This window comes from Oncorhynchus masou, chromosome 19 (assembly GCF_036934945.1).
Source record: "Oncorhynchus masou masou isolate Uvic2021 chromosome 19, UVic_Omas_1.1, whole genome shotgun sequence".
Taxonomy (NCBI): domain Eukaryota; kingdom Metazoa; phylum Chordata; class Actinopteri; order Salmoniformes; family Salmonidae; genus Oncorhynchus; species Oncorhynchus masou.
In genome coordinates, this window is record NC_088230.1 from 25448208 (window position 1) to 25467513 (window position 19306).

General features: G+C 43.1%; 1 protein-coding gene across 1 annotated transcript in view; it reads right to left on the minus strand.

The window, feature by feature from the left end:
• LOC135505638 (uncharacterized) overlaps positions 1 to 16603 on the minus strand; it is a 51460-nt gene extending 34857 nt beyond the window's left edge. Inside the window, exons 1-2 of the mRNA XM_064924688.1 lie at positions 16468 to 16603; positions 14532 to 14632 (exon numbers count right to left, since the gene is read on the minus strand). Coding sequence (XP_064780760.1) covers positions 14532 to 14632; positions 16468 to 16603 — 237 coding nt within the window. The remainder of the gene's footprint in view (positions 1 to 14531; positions 14633 to 16467) is intronic.
• Between the last annotated feature and the right edge of the window lie 2703 nt (positions 16604 to 19306).

Consider the following 19306-nt stretch of genomic DNA (forward strand, 5'->3'; position numbering starts at 1 on the left):
CTCTACCTGTACATGACCATCTGATCATTTATCACTCCAGTGTTAATCTGCAATATTGTAATTATTCGCCTACGTCCTCATGCCTTTTGCACACAATGTATATAGACTCCCCTTTTTTTCTACTGTGTTATTGACTTGTTAATTGTTTACTCCATGTGTAACTCTGTGTTGTCTGTTCACACTGCTATGCTTTATCTTGGCCAGGTCGCAGTTGCAAATGAGAACTTGTTCTCAACTAGCCTACCTGGTTAAATAAAGGTGAAATAAAAAAATAAATAAAAGGCACCAGGCCTGCAAACAGAGAGGTGTTTCTTTGGGAGCCCAGGCACCAGGCCTGCAAACAGAGAGGTGTTTCTTTGGGAGCCCAGGCACCAGGCCTGCAAACAGAGCTGCGGTCTGCAATAGGGTCACCTTATGCATACAGCTTGGCTTTGTTATTGGCCCTCTGCGGACTGAAGGACACAAAGCATCATCTAACCCAGTTTAATGCATACAAGCTGTCCAATCAGCGGCGTATTTGGTCATTACGACCTCCTCGTCAGCCCTCTTCCTGTATCCAACCATATCCCAATGCTACAGGCCCAGGAGGCCTCAGATGATCCTAGAGGCAAGGCTCCAGTTCCCTCACTGGAGACCCTTGTCCCATGGATTTATTTTTGTTGGGCAGAATGCACATGGATCTGTGTGCCCACCATACATCAAACGTTACTGTGACTGTGAAAGAAACACTTATGGAGTCTGGGAGAAAATGTGTAAGAGCACTCTACCACTTTCAGTCTCTCACCCACTCCTACTCACAAGCTGAAGAGCTCCTCTCTCGCTTTCTCCCCTCTCTCACTTTCTCTCTCCCTTTCTCTCTCACTTTCTCTCTCACTTTCTCTCTCTCTCCTCTCTCTCTCTCTCTCTCTCTCTCTCTCTCTCTCTCTCTCACTTTCTTTCTTTCTCTCTCCTCTCTCTCTCTCTCTCTCTCTCTCTCTCTCTCTCTCTCTCTCTCTCTCTCTCTCTTTCTCTCTCTCTCACTTTCGCCCTCTCTCAATGTCTCTCTCTCTCCGCTCTCTCTCATATTCACACTATGTTTAACTTCTTCTCCTACCCTCCCCCAATGGATCTTAATGATTGAAATGTGGGCTAATTCTAAGCCTGGTTATCATTCATTATCGGCAAGGATTTATCAGAAGCACTGGGCCATCCCACTTAGCAGGTGTACTGAAGTAGAACAGTTGGTGTTCATATCACATTTAATCAGTTTAATGTACCCTATTCAACACAATGGTGAGAGAGAGATAACCATTATCAATCATTTTGTGTATTTTCCACTCTGTTGTAATAGTGTTATGTCTGCACGATTCCATATGAGGTACTGAGAAAATAGACTACATCCTGGACTATGGGTGTTAAATTATCAGATAATATACCGTCGGTTCATTTGAGGCTGTGTTCGTCAACGGTGAAGGTTCCTCAGGTGGTGCACTGATGTATACTGAGCTAACACAGCCTGTCATTCCCACTGGCACGGGGGCACAGAGGGCATAGAGAGAGCTCTAACTCCAAACCGTAACAGACCCATGAAGGCCATTCTTTATCACCCATAGGGCATCCTCCGCACTGGAGAGCCACCACAGGAGTGGATTCAACTCTATTGTACTGAATAGGACATCACTTCTGCCTAATGCATGTATTTAAAACGTCCGGAAAAAGAAAGGGCCCAAATAAAATCTTCCAGATGGAGAGGTAGTCAACAGAAGGATGACAATTTGCTTTATAGGAAAAAAGGATGGAACAAAAGCCAGGTAATGTAAAACAGTAGTGAGAAAAAGAGAGAAAAAACAGAGGAATGTAAACAAGGAGGGAGAATCTATCACATAGTCCCCCCACCATGGCCTTTTAATTTGCTCACATTGTATATAGACTTGTTTCTACTGTGTTATTGACTGTATGTTTGTTTTACTCCATGTGTAACTCTGTGTCGTTGTATGAGTCGAACTGCTTTGCTTTATCTTGGCCAGGTCGCAATTGTAAATGAGAACTTGTTCTCAACTTGCCTACCTAGTTAAAAAAAGGTGAAATATATATATATATATATTTTAAATGGAATGAAGTAGAATATCAACCAAACACAGACTCTCTCCCTGTCAGTTCTCCCCCCACGTTGGTGAATTGGGCAGCGGCCAAACCAAATATGACAATACAGAATGTTACCGTCAAATTAGGAGGTTGTTTTCTAACCCAATTGATTAGATTTCCCTGTTTCTGGATGGATGAGAGATGCTGAAAGGTGGGATCTGGCTCCATGTGTAAAGTTACAAACACTCCTTTGGATCCCGCTGGCTTAAATATACTCAATGCCTTTGGTTTCCTGGGATGTTATTAATCAATGTAACATACAATGAGGCTGGATCCTTGTGGAGGGTTTACGCTAATGCTAGGACAACAATCCATGAATATTCCAGGTATTATTTTACAAGGCTGAGGCTCCCCCAATTCCCCTTCAAATGTAGTTTTTTAGAGATACTTCTGATGTTGCTAGATTAAAACGGCTTTGTTCCACATAATAGTATGCATTTCCAATATCAGCTTCTATTTTACAAAATCTATTTATTTCCCTTTGTAGTTTCTAGGATCCCAGGCCACACTAACACAGACATCAGAGAGTCAATGGTAAGTAAACATTTAAATGATTCGTTGAAATGACAAGATTAAATATTTTTTTGAAATGGTACTGGTCAATTTGTTCAGTTTCATAATACTACAATAAAAGCAAATAGCACACTCATTAGCAAAATGTGTATTCCATACCTAACTTCTACCAATGCATAGGCCTATGTACTGTATATACTGTAAACGTCGCCACAGTACACACCCTTTAATGTCATCCTTGTGGATGTTGTTGGGGAGGACTTGCAGTTGGTTGTCAGATCCATGTTGGTAATACAGACCAGTGTGTTAACTGCAACACTCTCCAACGGCAGCAAGTGTTTGTCCTTGTTTGTTGATGCTAAACAACAGTGGGAATTGTTGCACCTGAGCATCAAGGAGATTAGGTTACACTTGAGCCTGAGGTGACGTTAATGCCTTGCTTTTGTTTAGAAGGGTACATGTGTACTCCGGCTGGGGGGAGTGCAGGACCTCCGATATTTCAAAGGGGTTCAAAGAAGCACAACCCTTTAATGTCAAGAAGGCTGGTGTGTTTACACTAAGGGTGTCTTTAAAAGAGTGTCAGAGTGGTAGTGTTACGACAGGGACACAATGATGTAATGAGGTTGGAGGCTGACCTCTAACCCCTAATACAACAGGAGGTGCGGGCATCATTTACAGAGTGGCACTTGGGACTCAGCCAGAAATTCAGCAGAGCTCTGACTAACATTCTACATTACGTTTACACAATTCAGAAGCCTTACTCACCATCCCACTATAGGGGATGTGACCGATCAATATGATCTACATGTTCCTGAACACACCACATGAAAGACAAAGAACAAACAAAGAGGTGTACAATAACAATACTACAATTACAACGTCCCCGTATGTTGGCATTCCCAGGACCCTGTCCCACTAGCTCCATGTTGCCTGTGGAGTCTGGAGTGCAACGCTGTCTTTGGTCTGTCAGGATAAACACTTTACAAAGAGATAATTCTGAAGACCCAGCGCTGTACTTATTCTTTAGTTTACTATCCAAATCATGATTGGGCAAATCCTGACCCTTGTTTTCCACTTCAACTCACGCATGGCTAGTTTCTGTCTCAGAAAGGCTAGATTGTAAAGGGATAAAGAGTTGCTAAAAAGCTGCTAAAATATGCCCTCACAGACTGTTTTCATCTTATAATACTCTAATCACTTAGATTATTAAAAAAGTTGCTAAAATATGCCCTCACAGACTGTTTTCATCTTATCATACTCTGATCATTTAGATTATTAAAAAAGTTGCTAAAATATGCCCTCACAGACTGTTTTCATCTTATCATACTCTGATCATTTAGATTATTAAAAAAGTTGCTAAAATATTCCCTCACAGACTGTTTTCATCTTATCATACTCTGATCATTTAGATTATTAAAAAAGTTGCTAAAATATGCCCTCACAGACTGTTTTCATCTTGCAATATTCTGATAATTTAGATTATTAAAAAAGTAGTTGCTAAAAAATGCAGTATTGTAACACTTGTTGAATGGAATCGCCATGTCATGCTTAATTGCCCAGACAGTTAATCTATGCCCAGACAGCCTCGCCTCTTTAACACAGATGATGAGCATTGCTCTTTTTATTGCCTCTTATATATTTGCCTGTACTGGAGTTGTGGCTGATGAAACCTTTATAGCCATGTAGAGGAATAAAACCCTAAAGTCTGTCATCTAAAGACAGCTGACAGTTATTCAATAAGAGGACAGCATGGGGTTTTAAAGATTTTACTGGGCAGGGATTTTCACTTAGAGGAGAGCACATAAATCTGGACAAACACAGGGCTCTATTCAGATGGCACACAAACCTAACGCTGCCTTGTTAGTATCAATAAAGTAAAACACAATGTGCCTTGAAAGCTGAAGAGCAAACTGGGTGCCACCGGATGTCTCAATAGCACCAAAGAACACGTGGGAATGGAGAGCTCAGGTTAGCAACAAGACTCCAATCCTGTCAACTCTGCCATCTAATAGAATGAGAGAGAGCAATTGACCCTTGAGCCTCGCTGAAAGAAAAATCACTTGTCCTAGTAATGACTCCTTTCTACATCGTCAGAGAGCGAGATCACATCGCAGATATATGGTCCAACGGTTACACTGTTCATTGTCAAAACTCTGTTGAGAATGGATGAGGAGAAGGAGGGGAACAATGCTGGCTGCCTCATCAAAACTCCAGCTGGTGTGCAGAATGAGGATCACACTATATCCTCTATCTAAACAAGAGGTGATGAACACAAACAAGGCTGGATCTTGTAAAACAGAGTGATAGTAATTAGCATTAAGGCAGCTGAAGTGAACAAATAACAGAATGAAGAGCTGAATGAGGAAAAACATGTTTATTTACACACTGAAAGCAGGGATCTTTGCATTCTAAGCTGTCCCAATATACAAGACCAGAAAATGGGTGCTTGTGCATATACGTGAGGGAAGAGGTTATTTCACCTATCAGGGATGTCTGTGTGTACGGAGGGTTCCAAACATTCACCCTGCCTGGCTGTAGGACTTATTTCCATTCCAGACTGGCCACACAACTCATAGAGGTGCTGATAATGGAGCAAAAACATGGACAAATCACTAATCTACCCTATCTGGGGCAGATTCCGGTGTTGAGTGTGTGTCTCCATGTGTTAAATTGGCCTTGCCCCAGCCTTCCCAAACGTCCCTGTAATCCTGATAAGCGGTACTAACTCCCACCCCAGGCCATTCAGCCCTCCCAGCAGCACTCACCCCCTGCCGGTGGTCATGTATTAATCGTCCCTAGTGTTCCATTTGAGAGGAGCGTCACTCCCACAACCCTCCTAAACCCAGCCCCCCCCTGCTCTCCTCCTCTGCTCTCCTGCTATCACTCTCACAATAATGTGTTCCCCCTCAGTCTATCTGTCGGGGAATTGCACTCTCTCCTGGTGACAGCCTCTTCCAAATGGCTCCTTGATAGTTGGATATCTCTGTGCCCAAATACGTCCCCCCACACACACTGTTGTGGCCTTGCCTCCAGCCCACAGCTCGACGCTGGTCATCTGTCTTCCTCGAATCTATCTAATGGTGTTTTCCCCGGCCTCTCCATGCCACACCGCCAGGTCTTTGAGGGGCTGAGAATCCGATGTCTCGTTGTATTTTTAGAGTTGCGCAGGAATAGATGAGGAGCCATGAGTGGGAATGGTTGCAGGGTGACAGTTAAAATGTGCAGAATGGCTTCCAAAATGTTAATGATCTCCCAGAGAAATTTAGAGCAGTTTACAAGATGTGGACACATCGAAAGTCAACACGAATAAAGAAATAATCTGTCACAAAGGCATAATTCTGGTGTTTCAAGGAGGCACACTCATTTTTACACTTTGAGTATATATATATAGCTCGACTTGGGATGGAGAGGAAATTCATCATTCATAAGCAAGCTGGTAAAATGGACTTTCCATGTAGATCCATATGATATGCGTCAAAGGGATTATCTACAACTAAAAGTGTTACATTGGGCAGCAAAAGTGAAAATATGAATATGTCTCTTAGGAAGGGACTGTAGCTGTCAGTCGGTGGCTGTTGAAAACAACTTTGGTTTCCTTGTGTTGCAGTTATCTTCTAATCTAAACCACAACACAATCTGTCTGAGACTCTGGCCAGACTCCCAGTGACATCGCTAACAAATGCATCAACGTCTGATCGTTTCACAAAGAGGAAGACAGGAGAGAAAGGAATAAATCAGCAGATGCAAATATTGACCTAGCTCCAGGATTGCAAATCAGTTGCAAAATAGAATGACAGTCCCTACTATACTCTTTCTGGTAACCCCCTTTGAGATAAATTTTAAGGGAAAATAACTATCATTACATTTCAAGCAGTAACCTTTTATCTCGAACAAAAATCTAAACACAGCATGTAAAATGTTGTTCCCATGTTTCATGAGCTGAAATAAAAGTTCCCAGAAATGTTCCATACGTATAAAAAGCTTATTTCTCTCCAATTTTGAAAACAAATTAGTTTACATCCCTGCTAGATGGTATTTCTCCTTTGCCAAGATAATCCATCCACCTGACAGGTGTGGCATATCAATAATCTGATTAAACAGCATGGTAATTACACAGGTGCACCTTGTGTTGGGGGAAATAAAAGGCCACTCTAAAATGTGCAGTTTTGTCACACAGCACAATGCCACAGATGTCTCAAGTTTTGAGTGAGTATGCAATTGGCATGCTGACTGCAGGGATATCCAACGGAGCTGCTGCCAGATAATTGAATGTTAATTTCTCTACCATTAGCTGCCTCCAACGTTGTGTCAGAGAATTTGGCAGTATGTCCAACCGGCCTCAGACCACGTGTAATTGTTATACGAATATTTTTGATTTTTTTCCAGTCTCCAGAAAATATATTTGACTGTGCATCATGTTTATGTCTTGGTAGTGCCTCTAGCGTGTTTCTTATGGGGAGTTGTGTTGTAATGAGAGCACCGGAATGCTGATCTCTGGTACATTGGAATGTTTATGTGAAGATATGACTGGATATGGAAAGGTCAAAATGTCAGTCTCTCCAGGGGAGCTTCCAATAATAATTTGCGGAGATGGTTGGATTCCACTCAGGAGCAAGTTGAAAGGAGAGAAGGGGGCAGAGGTCACACACACGATGAATAATCAGTTAAAGGTGAATTACAAGCGTTACACATATTTGCCAAACAATATAACTTTCTTAATTGAAAATTGCAGCATGAACATACCCTTGCGAGGGAGTTTGGAAATGGCCTACTTCTCTCTGGTTGAGTAATGGATATGAGAGTGGCAGGTTCACAAAGGCCAAACAGTTATCGGAGCCTGCCAGCAGTAGGTGAAAAGAAGCCATTTTTAATTGAATGTTAGAGTCAAGCAAACTGAAGATGACTTATGATCTAAACACATTTGAATGATTTTGTTTTGCACGTTTAAATTGCTTAAAGCCTGTCTCTAGCTTATCGAGTTAAATATGAATTATCTGCCTTGGGAAAATCACCTATCAAGCTAAAATCAAACACTTCAGTTACTCCGTTTGGTGACAACAGAACATTTGGCAACCCATTGTTTTCTTGTAGTCATTGGAACTGTGGTGTGTGGGTTGAGGTTATGACGAGCTGCTGTCCCTCAGGCAATGAAATGCACTGCAATGAAATGCACTGACAATCTCCAAAACAGGCATTGTTATGTGGGATAAAAGAGGTTCTGGCAGGCATTTCATGACACCGAAATTCCTCTAGCTTTAAAGAAAGAAAGGATTATGTAAAGCAGGGATGGGCAACTGGCTCCTTTTGTAGGCCGGCCAATCAATTTCCCAAATATTATTATTGTTATTTATTTTTGGGGAACTCATCATTCGGGGTCTCAACTTACTGTTAAGAGTTAGAATAGTAGAATACACAAGGTGCAATTTCGAATTGGGTTGTTCATCAGCAGTTTTTCTCTTGTTATGTCAGTCACTGACAGTCACTCAATTAGCCCACATCGGTCGACATGTTTTAGATTGGTAAATTAGTCTCACCAGCTATCCAAACCTGTAGTAATCATGGTCGAATTATCGGCCGGGGGCCCCCATTGATTTTGTTTGCACTCTCACTCAGATATCATATTAACATGGCATAAGTCTGGGCAAAATGTGTGTGTGTGTGTGTGTGTGTGTGTGTGTGTGTGTGTGTGTGTGTGTGTGTGTGTGTGTGTGTGTGTGTGTGTGTGTGTGTGTGTGTGTGTGTGTGTGTGTGTGTGTGTGTGTGTGTGTGTGTGTGTGTGTGTGTGTGTGTGTGTGTGTGTGTGTGTGTGTGTGTACTGTGGCCCCACATGATGCGTTCACATTTTTTGTGGCCCGACCCCCATCAAAGTTGCCCATCCCTGATATCTAGCTACAGATACAAAAGATGTTCAGACAGAATTGATCATGTCATCTTCACCTCTATTCAACTTTTTGGAATCTTGGAATGTCCTCTGAAATTCTTGTTTTTTCGTTCCAACTTGAGACCGCTGAAGGGTCAGGGAGACGGAGATACTTCTAGGATAAACTATGTGACGAATAAATCTCAAAGGACTGAAGATTACCGTGGAGGAATGTTTCTCTGTTTCTTAATGATGTGATAATTGATATTACTGTCCTTTTTCAGGGTGACCTGGAAAACACATACATTTATACATGTGCAAGCACATGCAAGCACACAGGCACACACATACACATAGCAAGTCACATATAAAAACATGATCTTTTGTGCCTTTCAGGCCTGGACATTCTTGACATTCTGATGCTCTTGTTGATATGATGATTGTGGACTATATCGAATGGCATGTTTGTGTGCCCACATTTCAATAACCCTACAGAGGACGGGATGGCAGTCGCTCACATCTCATCTCGGGGACTTGCTCTTCGCAATGTCATTGCCGTGTTTATTGTCAGTTCCGTGACTGACCCTGAAGCTCATCTACATGCCTCTGCTTTGCACATCATTTGTGTTGACAGGATAACAAGCGTTCGTGTCCATAGTAAACTACCCTCCACTTCAGCCTTATGAACGACATAATGTAACAGACAATCTGAGGTAAGGTGAGGAGATGGAAGAAGAGAGGAAGGATTCTCAGGATGACAGAACAGAGACGCCGGCTCATACATCATTTTTGATATAAACAAAGTTGACGTGAACTCCAGAAGGCTGAAGCTGTCAGTCAAACCTATCGGATCCTTGACGTTTGCTGTGACAAGTCACACCGACGAGGGGACATCCAACACCTCACACCATCTTTAACCGCTAACCCTACATTCAACTTAGTCATGAAGTAAACAATGCAGTATTGTGTGTCCTCATGTAAACGCTTACCATAGCATAAGGACAAGGATGATTGTTATTGACTGTGTTCGAAAAGGGCTGTGCAGCAGGAGGACCAGTGAGAACACCTATAGAACGGAACAGGGAGGCTTCCTCGTGAATAAATCAATCTGGCTCACACTGGGAGCTGTTGTAAAGCAGTCAGCTTCAATTTCATTCACAAGGCTTCCCGGCTGACCCCAGGCCTATGTTTACCTGACTGCTAATTGGAAGACCTGTTTAAACTGCTGCAGAAATGATACATGACCCTTCTCAGAGCAGCTACAATGTGCTTCTGCAGAAACTGCTCTATAAGCACATACTGTATAACAGGTGTGGATTGCTTTTGTGTTGTTGTTGTTGTTGTTGTTTTGGTAAATCCCTTACATTGGCTACATAGAAAGAGCTCCAAAAGTATTGGGACAGTTTTGGCTCCGTACTCCAGCACTTTGGGTTTGAAATTATACAATGACTATGAGGTTAAAATGCAGACTGTCATCTTGCATTTGAGGGTATATTCATCATACCTGATGAACCGTTTAGAAATTACAGCACTTTTTGTACATAGTCCCCCCATTTTAGGGGGCCAAATGTGTTGGGACAAATTAATTTATATGTGTATTAAAGTAGTCAAAAGTGATTAGAAACATATTCTATTCTTACTTACTATAAAAGTGACTCCAAAATGACACATTATTTACCATTCATTTCTATTGTGCACAAAATAATCTGACACACAACCATAACCAACAGCAAAATTTGCATCTAACAAGTTTTTAGAGTCACAATCTTGATATAATGAATGCTGTGAATATGGGACCAAATACTTAATTTTTGATTACTTTAACACACATATAAGTGAATTTGTCCCAATACTATTGGTCCCCTAAACTGTACAAAAAGTGCTTTAATTTCTGAACAGTTGTCACGCCTTGGTCATTGTATTTTATGTTTTCGTTATATATTTGTTCAAGCCAGGGTGTGACATGGGTTTATTGTGTTGTCGTATTGGGGTTTATGTAGTTATTGGGTTTGCGGCTGAGTAGGGGTGTTGCATAGGCTTGGCTGCCTGAGGCGGTTCTCAATCAGAGTCAGGTGATTCTCGTTGTCTCTGATTGGGAACCGTATTTAGGTAGCCTGGGTTTCACTGTGTATTTCGTGGGTGATTGTTCCTGTCTCTGTGTAGTTTCACCAGATAGGCTGTAATTAGGTTTCACGTTCCGTTTTGTTGTTTTGTATTTTGTATTCAGTTATTTCATGTACCACGATTCATTCATTAAAAACATGAGTAACCACCACGCTGCATTTCGGTCCGACTTTCTTGCGACAAACGAAGAACGCCGTTACAACAGTTCACCTGATATGGATGAGAATACACCCAAATTAAAGCTGACAGTCTGGACTTCCAAATCCAAAGTGGTGGAGTACAGAGCCAAAACAACAGCGAAATGTGTCACTGTCCCAATAGTTTTGGAACTCACTGAATGTGGAGCGCAGTGCATTCGGGAATTATTCAGACTCTGTCAACATTTTGTTACATTACAGCCTTATTCTAAAATGAATTAAATAACAATTATTCTTTTTTTACAACAGCTGCCTCTATAGTGTAAAGAAGGCCATATAAAGTTAGTGAAAAATTGAGGAATTTCTTGTCAGTTGAAGATGTGAACATATGCTTTGTACATCTGAACTAGACATGAAGGGCCAGTGAGGATGGAGGATGGATCTTAGAGTCCTGGGGGCATCATTGACAGCAAGAGGGAGGAGAAAATGGCTGCATGGTACATCAAGAGTCTCTGGTGTGAAACATGAACGTGTCTCGGAGTGTAAACTGAGATTGTCATGTTTCCTGTGACCCAGACTTTCCCCCGTCCAGCCACACTCAATCACCACTGAAGAGCCAAAAGCAGAGGGGAAATCTGTGGAACGAGTATATTCATCCTCCAGTGAAGAGCACCGGGCAGGGAAGGGTCATCTGATGGCGTGCCCATTCATAGTCTGCTGGGCTGGGTGGACACACATTCCTGATTCCGAGCAGGAACCTGCCTCTGTCCATTGAATCTAGGATCACTTGATAGACACCGATTTTAAATACAGTAGTTCCTGGGCACATGGGTGTCCACATGACTAAGGACTTAACATGGTCCACACACACCCACACAGTCGTGAAGAGGGCATGGCTGCACCATTTCCCCCTCAGGAGGCTGAAAAGATTTGACATGGGCCCTCGGATCCTCAAAACGTTCTACAGCTACACCATTGAGAGATCATCTTGACTGGCTGCATCATCACTTGGTATGGCAAATGCACCGCCCTTGACCGCAAAGTGCTACAAAGGGTGGTGGGGAGAACCCAGTACATCACTGGGGCTGAGCTCACTGCCACCCAGGACGTATATATCAGGCGGTGTCAAAGGAAGGCCCAAACAATTGCCACCCAAATTTCTATTCCCAAACCATAAACTTGCTAATTAGCCAGACTGCTAAATAGTTCATTAATGGTACCTGAACTATTTCCAACGACTATCTTGAACTGACCCTACGCACACTCGTCTGGACAATATCTATACACCATATACACACTCACTAGACAATATATATTCACCATATACACACTCACTAGACAACATATATACACCATATACACACTCACTAGACAATATATATACACCATATACACACTCACTCACTCACTCATTCACTCACACACACTACATTGACACTCCCACAAAAAACCCACACGCATCCACATACACAACATACGTTCCACACACCATTGGAGACTCCTCCGAGAAAGAAGGGGAGGCCAATCCTCCTCAGTCAATTTCATAAATATAAACATGGTAAAACATTGAAAAAGTTCTCCTTTTTAGATAAAACTATACTACATATATTCACATCATCAAATAATTAAAACACACTGTTTTGCAGTGAAGGTCTACACTAGCCTCAACAGCACTCTGTAGGGTAGCACCATGGTGTAGCCAGAGGACAGCTAGCTTCCGTGCTCCTCTTGGTATGTTGACTTCATTACAAAACCTAGGAGGCTCTTGGTTCTCACCCCCTTCCATAGACTAAACAGTAATTATGACAATTTCCGGAGGACATCCTCCAACCTATCAGAGCTCTTGCAGCATGAACTGACATGTTGTCCCACTAATCAAAGGATCAGACAATTAATCTAATACTGAAAGCATAAGCTACAGAGCTAACTAGCATTGCAGTGCATAAAATGTCATGAGTAGTTAACTCAAAAAGGGAGAAATACAATAGTTTAACAGTTTTCAATAAATTAATTTCTTCAAAAATGAAGGAGAAGCAAGAGAGAGAGAGCGAATGAGACAGAGAGATTTCGTTATTTTTTTTCACTTTCAGTTTCACTCACTTAGCTAAAAAATGCAGGCCGCTAGTTTAGTTACTTAAACACCCGGCTCAAACAGAGGGATGCTATGTTAGCTAGCTGGCTATGACTATCCAACAAAACACTGGAACTCTTCCAAGTCATGGTAAGCTTTTGGTTATATTCATTTATTGCCACAGGGCCCGCCGGTGTAACTGCTTACTGACTATACACTGTAATGTTACTGCATGATTGTAGCGGCTTTACAAATGCATTTGTTTTATTAGCTATGTTGACTAGGACATTACTTTAGCTAATATGGGGACAATGACGTAGGCTGTGTGTAGCAGTTATGACATGGTTTGGCTTGGAAAGGTTTTTTCACCTGTTCACATACAGCTGATGTGTTGTTCATTGAAGTCCACAAACGAAGGAAAAATTTAAGAGGAGGAGGAGAGTGCATAGAGGTGCGAAGGAATACAACATGGCTGCTATGAAAGTGAACTGTGTTTATGCATGATCAGGGGTATATTCATTCTGCCCATTCTGTTGAAAAAACATTTCTTAAACAGAAGCAAACTAAACAGGGATAAAAATACCTGAATTTGTCCAATAGAAACTCTCATTTGCAACTAATGATTACACCCTAGAAAGGCTAGATGCAGGTGAGAGTGTACAAGGCGGTATTTAATGTGTTACTGTCCGTCCATGTGTCACTGTCTGTCATCTCTTTTCTCTCGACCTGTGTGCACCTACGTTGTAAACTTTCCTTCATAGGCTAGATTGTTGCAACCTCATGATAGGCATATGGAAAATTTGAGGATCATGTAGTAGCCTAAATCTATCACTGTTGCATTGAACTGGGTGAATGGAATATGAATAGTCATCCAACATGCTGTAATAGAAATAAGGCCATGCTCATGAACAAAAAAAAATCCTTCTTCATCATAAGGGGCACTGACCACCACTGACACACACACATAACGTATACACGTATACCGACACAACACACACGCACACACACACACACACACACACACACACACACACACACACACACACACACACACACACACACACACACACACACACACACACACACACACACACACACACACACACACACACACACACACTGCTACTGCTCTGTTCTTTATTTTACTTTCATTATTATCTATCCTGATGCCTCGTCACTTTGCCCTGCCTTCATGTACATACAGTGCATTCGGAAATGATGAAGACCCCTTCCCCTTTTCCACATTTTATTATGTTACAGCCTTATTCTAAAATTGATTAAATAAAAACAATTATCAATCAACACACAATACCCCATAATGACAAAGCAAAAACAGCTTACTTTTACATTTTGCAAATGTTTTAAAAATAAAAACAGAAATACCTTATTTACATACACTACGTATTCAGACCCTTTGCTATGAGACTCAAAATTGAGCTCAGGTGCATCGTGTTTGATTGGAATCCTACTTGTGGTAAATTAAATTGATTGGACATGATTTGGAAAGCCACACACGTTTCTAAGTAAGATCCCACGGTTGACAGTGCATGTCAGAGCAAATTGGGGGAGAAGGGCATTGGTCAGGGAGGTGACCAAGAACGCCATGGTCACTCCGACAGAGCTCCAGAGTTTCTCTGTGGAGATGAGAGAACCTTCCAGAAGGACTACCATCTCTGTAGCACTCCACAAATCAGCCCTTTACGGTGGCCAGATGGAGTGGCCAGATGGAGATTCTTGGAGATTCTCTGGTATGATGAACCTGCTCCAGAGTGCTCATGACCTCAAACTGGGGTGAAGGTTCACCTTCCAAAAGGACAACGACCCCAAGCACACGGCCAAAACAACACAGGAGTGGCGTCTTGACAAGTCTCTGAATGTCCTTTAGTGGCCCAGCCAGAACCCTGACTTGAACCCGATTGAACATCTCTGGAAAAACCTGAAAATAGCTGTGCAGAGACACTCCCCATCCAACCTGACAGAGCTTGAGAGGATCTGCATGAAATAATGGGAGAAACTCCTCAAATACAAGTGTGTCAAGCTTGTAGCGTTATACCCAAGAAGACTCAAGGCTGTAATTGCTGCCAAAGGTGCTTCAACAAAGTACTGAGTACTGACATCAGCCGATGTCACAAAGTGCAATACAGAAACCAAGCCTAAAACCCCAAACAGCAAGCAATGTAGACGTAGAAGCACGGTGGCTAGGAAAAACCCCTCAGAAAGGCAGGAACCTAGGAAGAAACCTAGAGAGGAACCAGGCTCTGAGGGGTGGAGATTATAACAGTACATGACCAAGATGTTCAAACGTTCATAGATGACTAGCATGGTCAAATAATAATAATCACAGTGGTTGTAGAGGGTGCAACAGGTCAGCACCTCAGTAGTAAATGTCAGTTGGCTTTCAGCCGATCATTCAGAGTTAGAGACAGCAGGTGTGGTAGAGAGAGAGAGTTGAAAACAGCAGGTGCGGGACAAGGTAGTATGTCTGGTGAACAGGTCAGAGTTCCATAGCCGCAGGCAGGACAGTTGAAAATGGAGCAGCAACATGACTGGGTGGACTCGAGACAGCATGGAGTCATCAGGCCAGGTAGTCCTGAGGCATGGTCCTAGGGCTCAGGTCCTCCGAGAGAAGAGAAAGAGAATGAGAAAGAGAGAGAAAGAGAGAGAGAGAGAATTAGAGGGAGCATACTTAAATTCACACAGGACACCAGATAAGACAGGAGAAATTCTCCAGATATAACAGTCTGACCCAAATGTAACGGTCGTCGTATGAAGGAGAGGCCCAAAACGCAGCGTTGTAAGTGGTCATCTTGATTTTTAATACGAATAGTGAACACTGAAACAAAAACAATAAAACGACAAACGAACAGTCCTGAACGGTGAAATAAAACACAGAACAGAAAATAAAAGAACTAAGATCAGACAGTGACAGTACCCCCCCCAAAGGTGCGGACTCCGGCCGCAAAACCTAAACCTATAGGGGAGGGCTTGGGTGGGTGTCTGTCCGCGGTGGCGGCTCTGGCGCGGGACGTAGACCCCACTACTTCTCCTTCTCTGCCTCTTTACCCGCCTCCGTGGCCTCTTTAACGCGGCGACCCTCGCCGCCGACCTCGGACTGGGGACCCAAGCCACAGGTCCCGAATGGACGGGAGACTCCAGCAGCACCGGACGGATGGGAGATTCCGGCAGCACCGGACAGGCGGTAGACTCCGGCAGCTCCGGAGTGAAGGGCGAATCTGGCAGTTCCTGGCTGACGGACGACTCTGGCAGCTCCTGGCTGACTGATGGCTCTGGCAGCTCCTGGCTGACTGACGGCTCTGGCAGCTCCTGGCTGACTGACGGCTCTGGCAGCTTCTGGCTGACGGGCGACTCTGGCAGCTCAGGACAGACGGGCGACTCTGGCAGCTCAGGACAGACGGGAGACTCTGGCAGCTCAGGACAGACGGGAGACTCTGGCAGCTCAGGACAGACGGGAGACTCTGGCAGCGCTGAGCAGGCGGGAGCACCTGTAGGAAGGAGACGGAGAGACAGCCTGGTGTGGGGGGCTGCCACCGGAGAGCTGGTGCGTGGAGGTGGCACCGGATAGACGGGACCGTGAAGGCGCACTGGAGCTCTCGAGCACTGAGCTTGCCCAACCTTACCTGGTTGAATGCTCCCCGTAGCCAGGGCAGTGCGGCGAGGTGGAATAGCCCGCACTGGGCTGTGCTGGCGAACTGGTGCCATGTACGACGGCCCGAAGAGACGCACTGGAGACCAGATGCGCTGAGCCGGCTTCATGGCACCTGGCTCGAGGCCCACTCTAACCCGGCCGATGTATCGCTCCGGGTGACTCAGCCCCCGTAATAGGGTTAGAGGCAGAGAATTCCAGTCGAGAGAGAGGAACCGGCCAGGCAGAGACAGCAAGGGTGGTTATTCGCTCCAGTGCCTTTCCGTTCACCTTCACACTCCTGGGCCAGACTACACTCAATCGTAGGACCTACTGAAGAGACGAGTCTTCAATAAAGACTTAAATGTTGAGACTGCGTCTGCGTCGCTCACAAGGATAGGCAGACCATTCCATAAAGCTCAGTAGGAGAAAGCCCTGCCTCCAGCTGTTTGCTTAGAATTTCTAGGGACAATAAGAAGGCCTGAAACTTGTGACCGTAGCGCACGTGTTGGTATGTACGGCAGGACCAAATCGGAAAGATAGATAGGAGCAAGACCATGTAATGCTTTGTAGGTTAGCAGTAAAACCTTGAAATCAGCCTAGCCTTACAGGAAGCCAATGTAGAGAGGCTCAGTTCTAGCAGCCGTGTTTAGCCCAAACTGAAGTTTATTTAGTGCTTTATCCGAGTAGCCAGAAAGTAGAGCATGGCAGTAGTCTAATCTAGAAGTGAAGCATGGATTCATTTTTCTGCATCATTTTTGGACAAACCTTTTCTGATTTTTGCAATTTTACGTAGATGGAAAAAAGTTGTCCTAGAAACAGTAGATCAGGCTCCAGAGTAACGCGACGTCCTTTACAGTTTTATTTGAGACGACTGTACAACCATCAAGACTAATTGTCAGATCCAACAGAAGATCTCTTTGTTTCTTGGGACCTAGAACTAGCATCTGTTTTGTCCGAGTTTAAAAGTAAAAATGTTGCCTCCATACAATTCCTTATGTCTGAAACACAGGCTTCCAGGGAGGGCAATTTTGGGGCTTCACCATGTTTCATCGAAATGTACAGCTGTGTATTGTCTGCATAGCAGTGAAAGTTAACAGTATGTTTCCGTATGACATCACCAAGAGGTAAAATATATAGTGAAAACAATTGAGGTCCTTAAAAGCAACCTAGAGAATGTTTGAAGAGATATAGTATTAAAAAACTTGAGTGTCTCCCTTGATCCTAGGTCCTCACAGCGTTGTGCAGACTCAGGACAACTGACCTTTGGAGAAATATGTAGATTTAAAGAGGAGTGTGTAATTTGCTTTCTAATGATCATGATCTTTTCATCAAAGAAGTTCATTAATTTATGAAGTGAAGTGAAAGCCATCCTCTCTTGGGGAATGCTGCTTTTTAGTTAGCTTTGCGACAGTATCAAAAATAATTTGAGAATGGTTCTTATTCTCCTCAATTAAGTTGGAAAAATAGGATGATCGTGCAACAGCTCTTCGATACTGCACGATACTGTCTTTACAAGCTAATTGGAAGACTTCCAGTTTGGTGTAGTACCATTTCTGTTCCAATTTTCTGGAAGCTGGCTTCAGGGCTCGGGTATTTTCTGTATACCAGTGAGCTAGTTTGTTATGACAAATGTTTTTGGTTTATTGGGGTGTGACTGCATCTAGAGTATTATTCAAGGTTAAATTAAGTTCCTCAGTTAGGTGGTTAACCAATTGTTGTACTCTGACAACCTTGAGTAGGTGGAGGGAGTCTGGAAGGGCATCTAGGAATCTTTGGGTTGTTCGTGATTTTATACTACAGCTTTGATGTTCCTTGGTTGTGATCTGAGCAGATTATTTGTTGAGATTGCAAACATAATAAAACGGTGGTCTGATAGTCCAGGATTAAGAGGAAAAACATTCAGATCCACAATATTTATTCCACTGAACAGAACTAGGTCAGGAGTATGACTGTGGCAGTGAGTAGGTCCGGAGACATGTTGGACAAAACCCAGTCGATGATGGCTCCAAAAGCTCCGAAAGCTTTTTGGAGTGGGTCTGTGGACTTTTCCATGTGAATATTAAAGTCACCAAAACTGTGAATATTATCTGCCATGACTACAAGGTCCGATAGGAATTCAGGGAACTCAGTGGGGAACGCTGTATACGGCCCAGGATGCCTGTAAACAGTAGCTATAAAAAGTGATTGCAGTGAGATTTATTCCAGTATATCTTTATTCCAGTGAGATTGCTACGGTGAACACCGCCATGTTTAGTTTTGCCCAACCTAGATGGGAATAGCTGAGCTGACTACACTGACTGTGCTAGTGGCAGTTTTTGCTTTGTCATTATGGGGTATTTATTGTGTTTAGATTGATGAGGGAGAATTTTTTTTTTTTTTAATCCATTTTAGAAAAAGACTGTAATGTAACAAAATGTGGAAACAGTCAAAGTGTCTGAATACTTTCCGAATGCATTGAATCTACCTCAAATACCTAGTACCTCTGCACATTGATCTGGTACTAGTACTCCCTGTATATAGCTCCATTCCCGTGCATACATTTGATTCCTTTTGTGTTACTACTTTAATTACATTTGTATTATCATTATTAAACTCTGCATCGTTGGGAAGGGCTCTTAAGCAAGCATTTCACGGTGAAGTCTACACCAGTGTATTCCGCCCATAATATAGCACATCCCATTAGCATCAACCCTGATGAATTGCACGGTCAATAAATGTAAGGGTTTTCCTCCTCCTCTTCGTCTGAGGAGGAGAAGCGAGAAGGATCGGAGGACCAATGCGCAGCGTGGTAAGTGTCCATGGTTGTTTATTTAAGAGAACATAAACTGAAC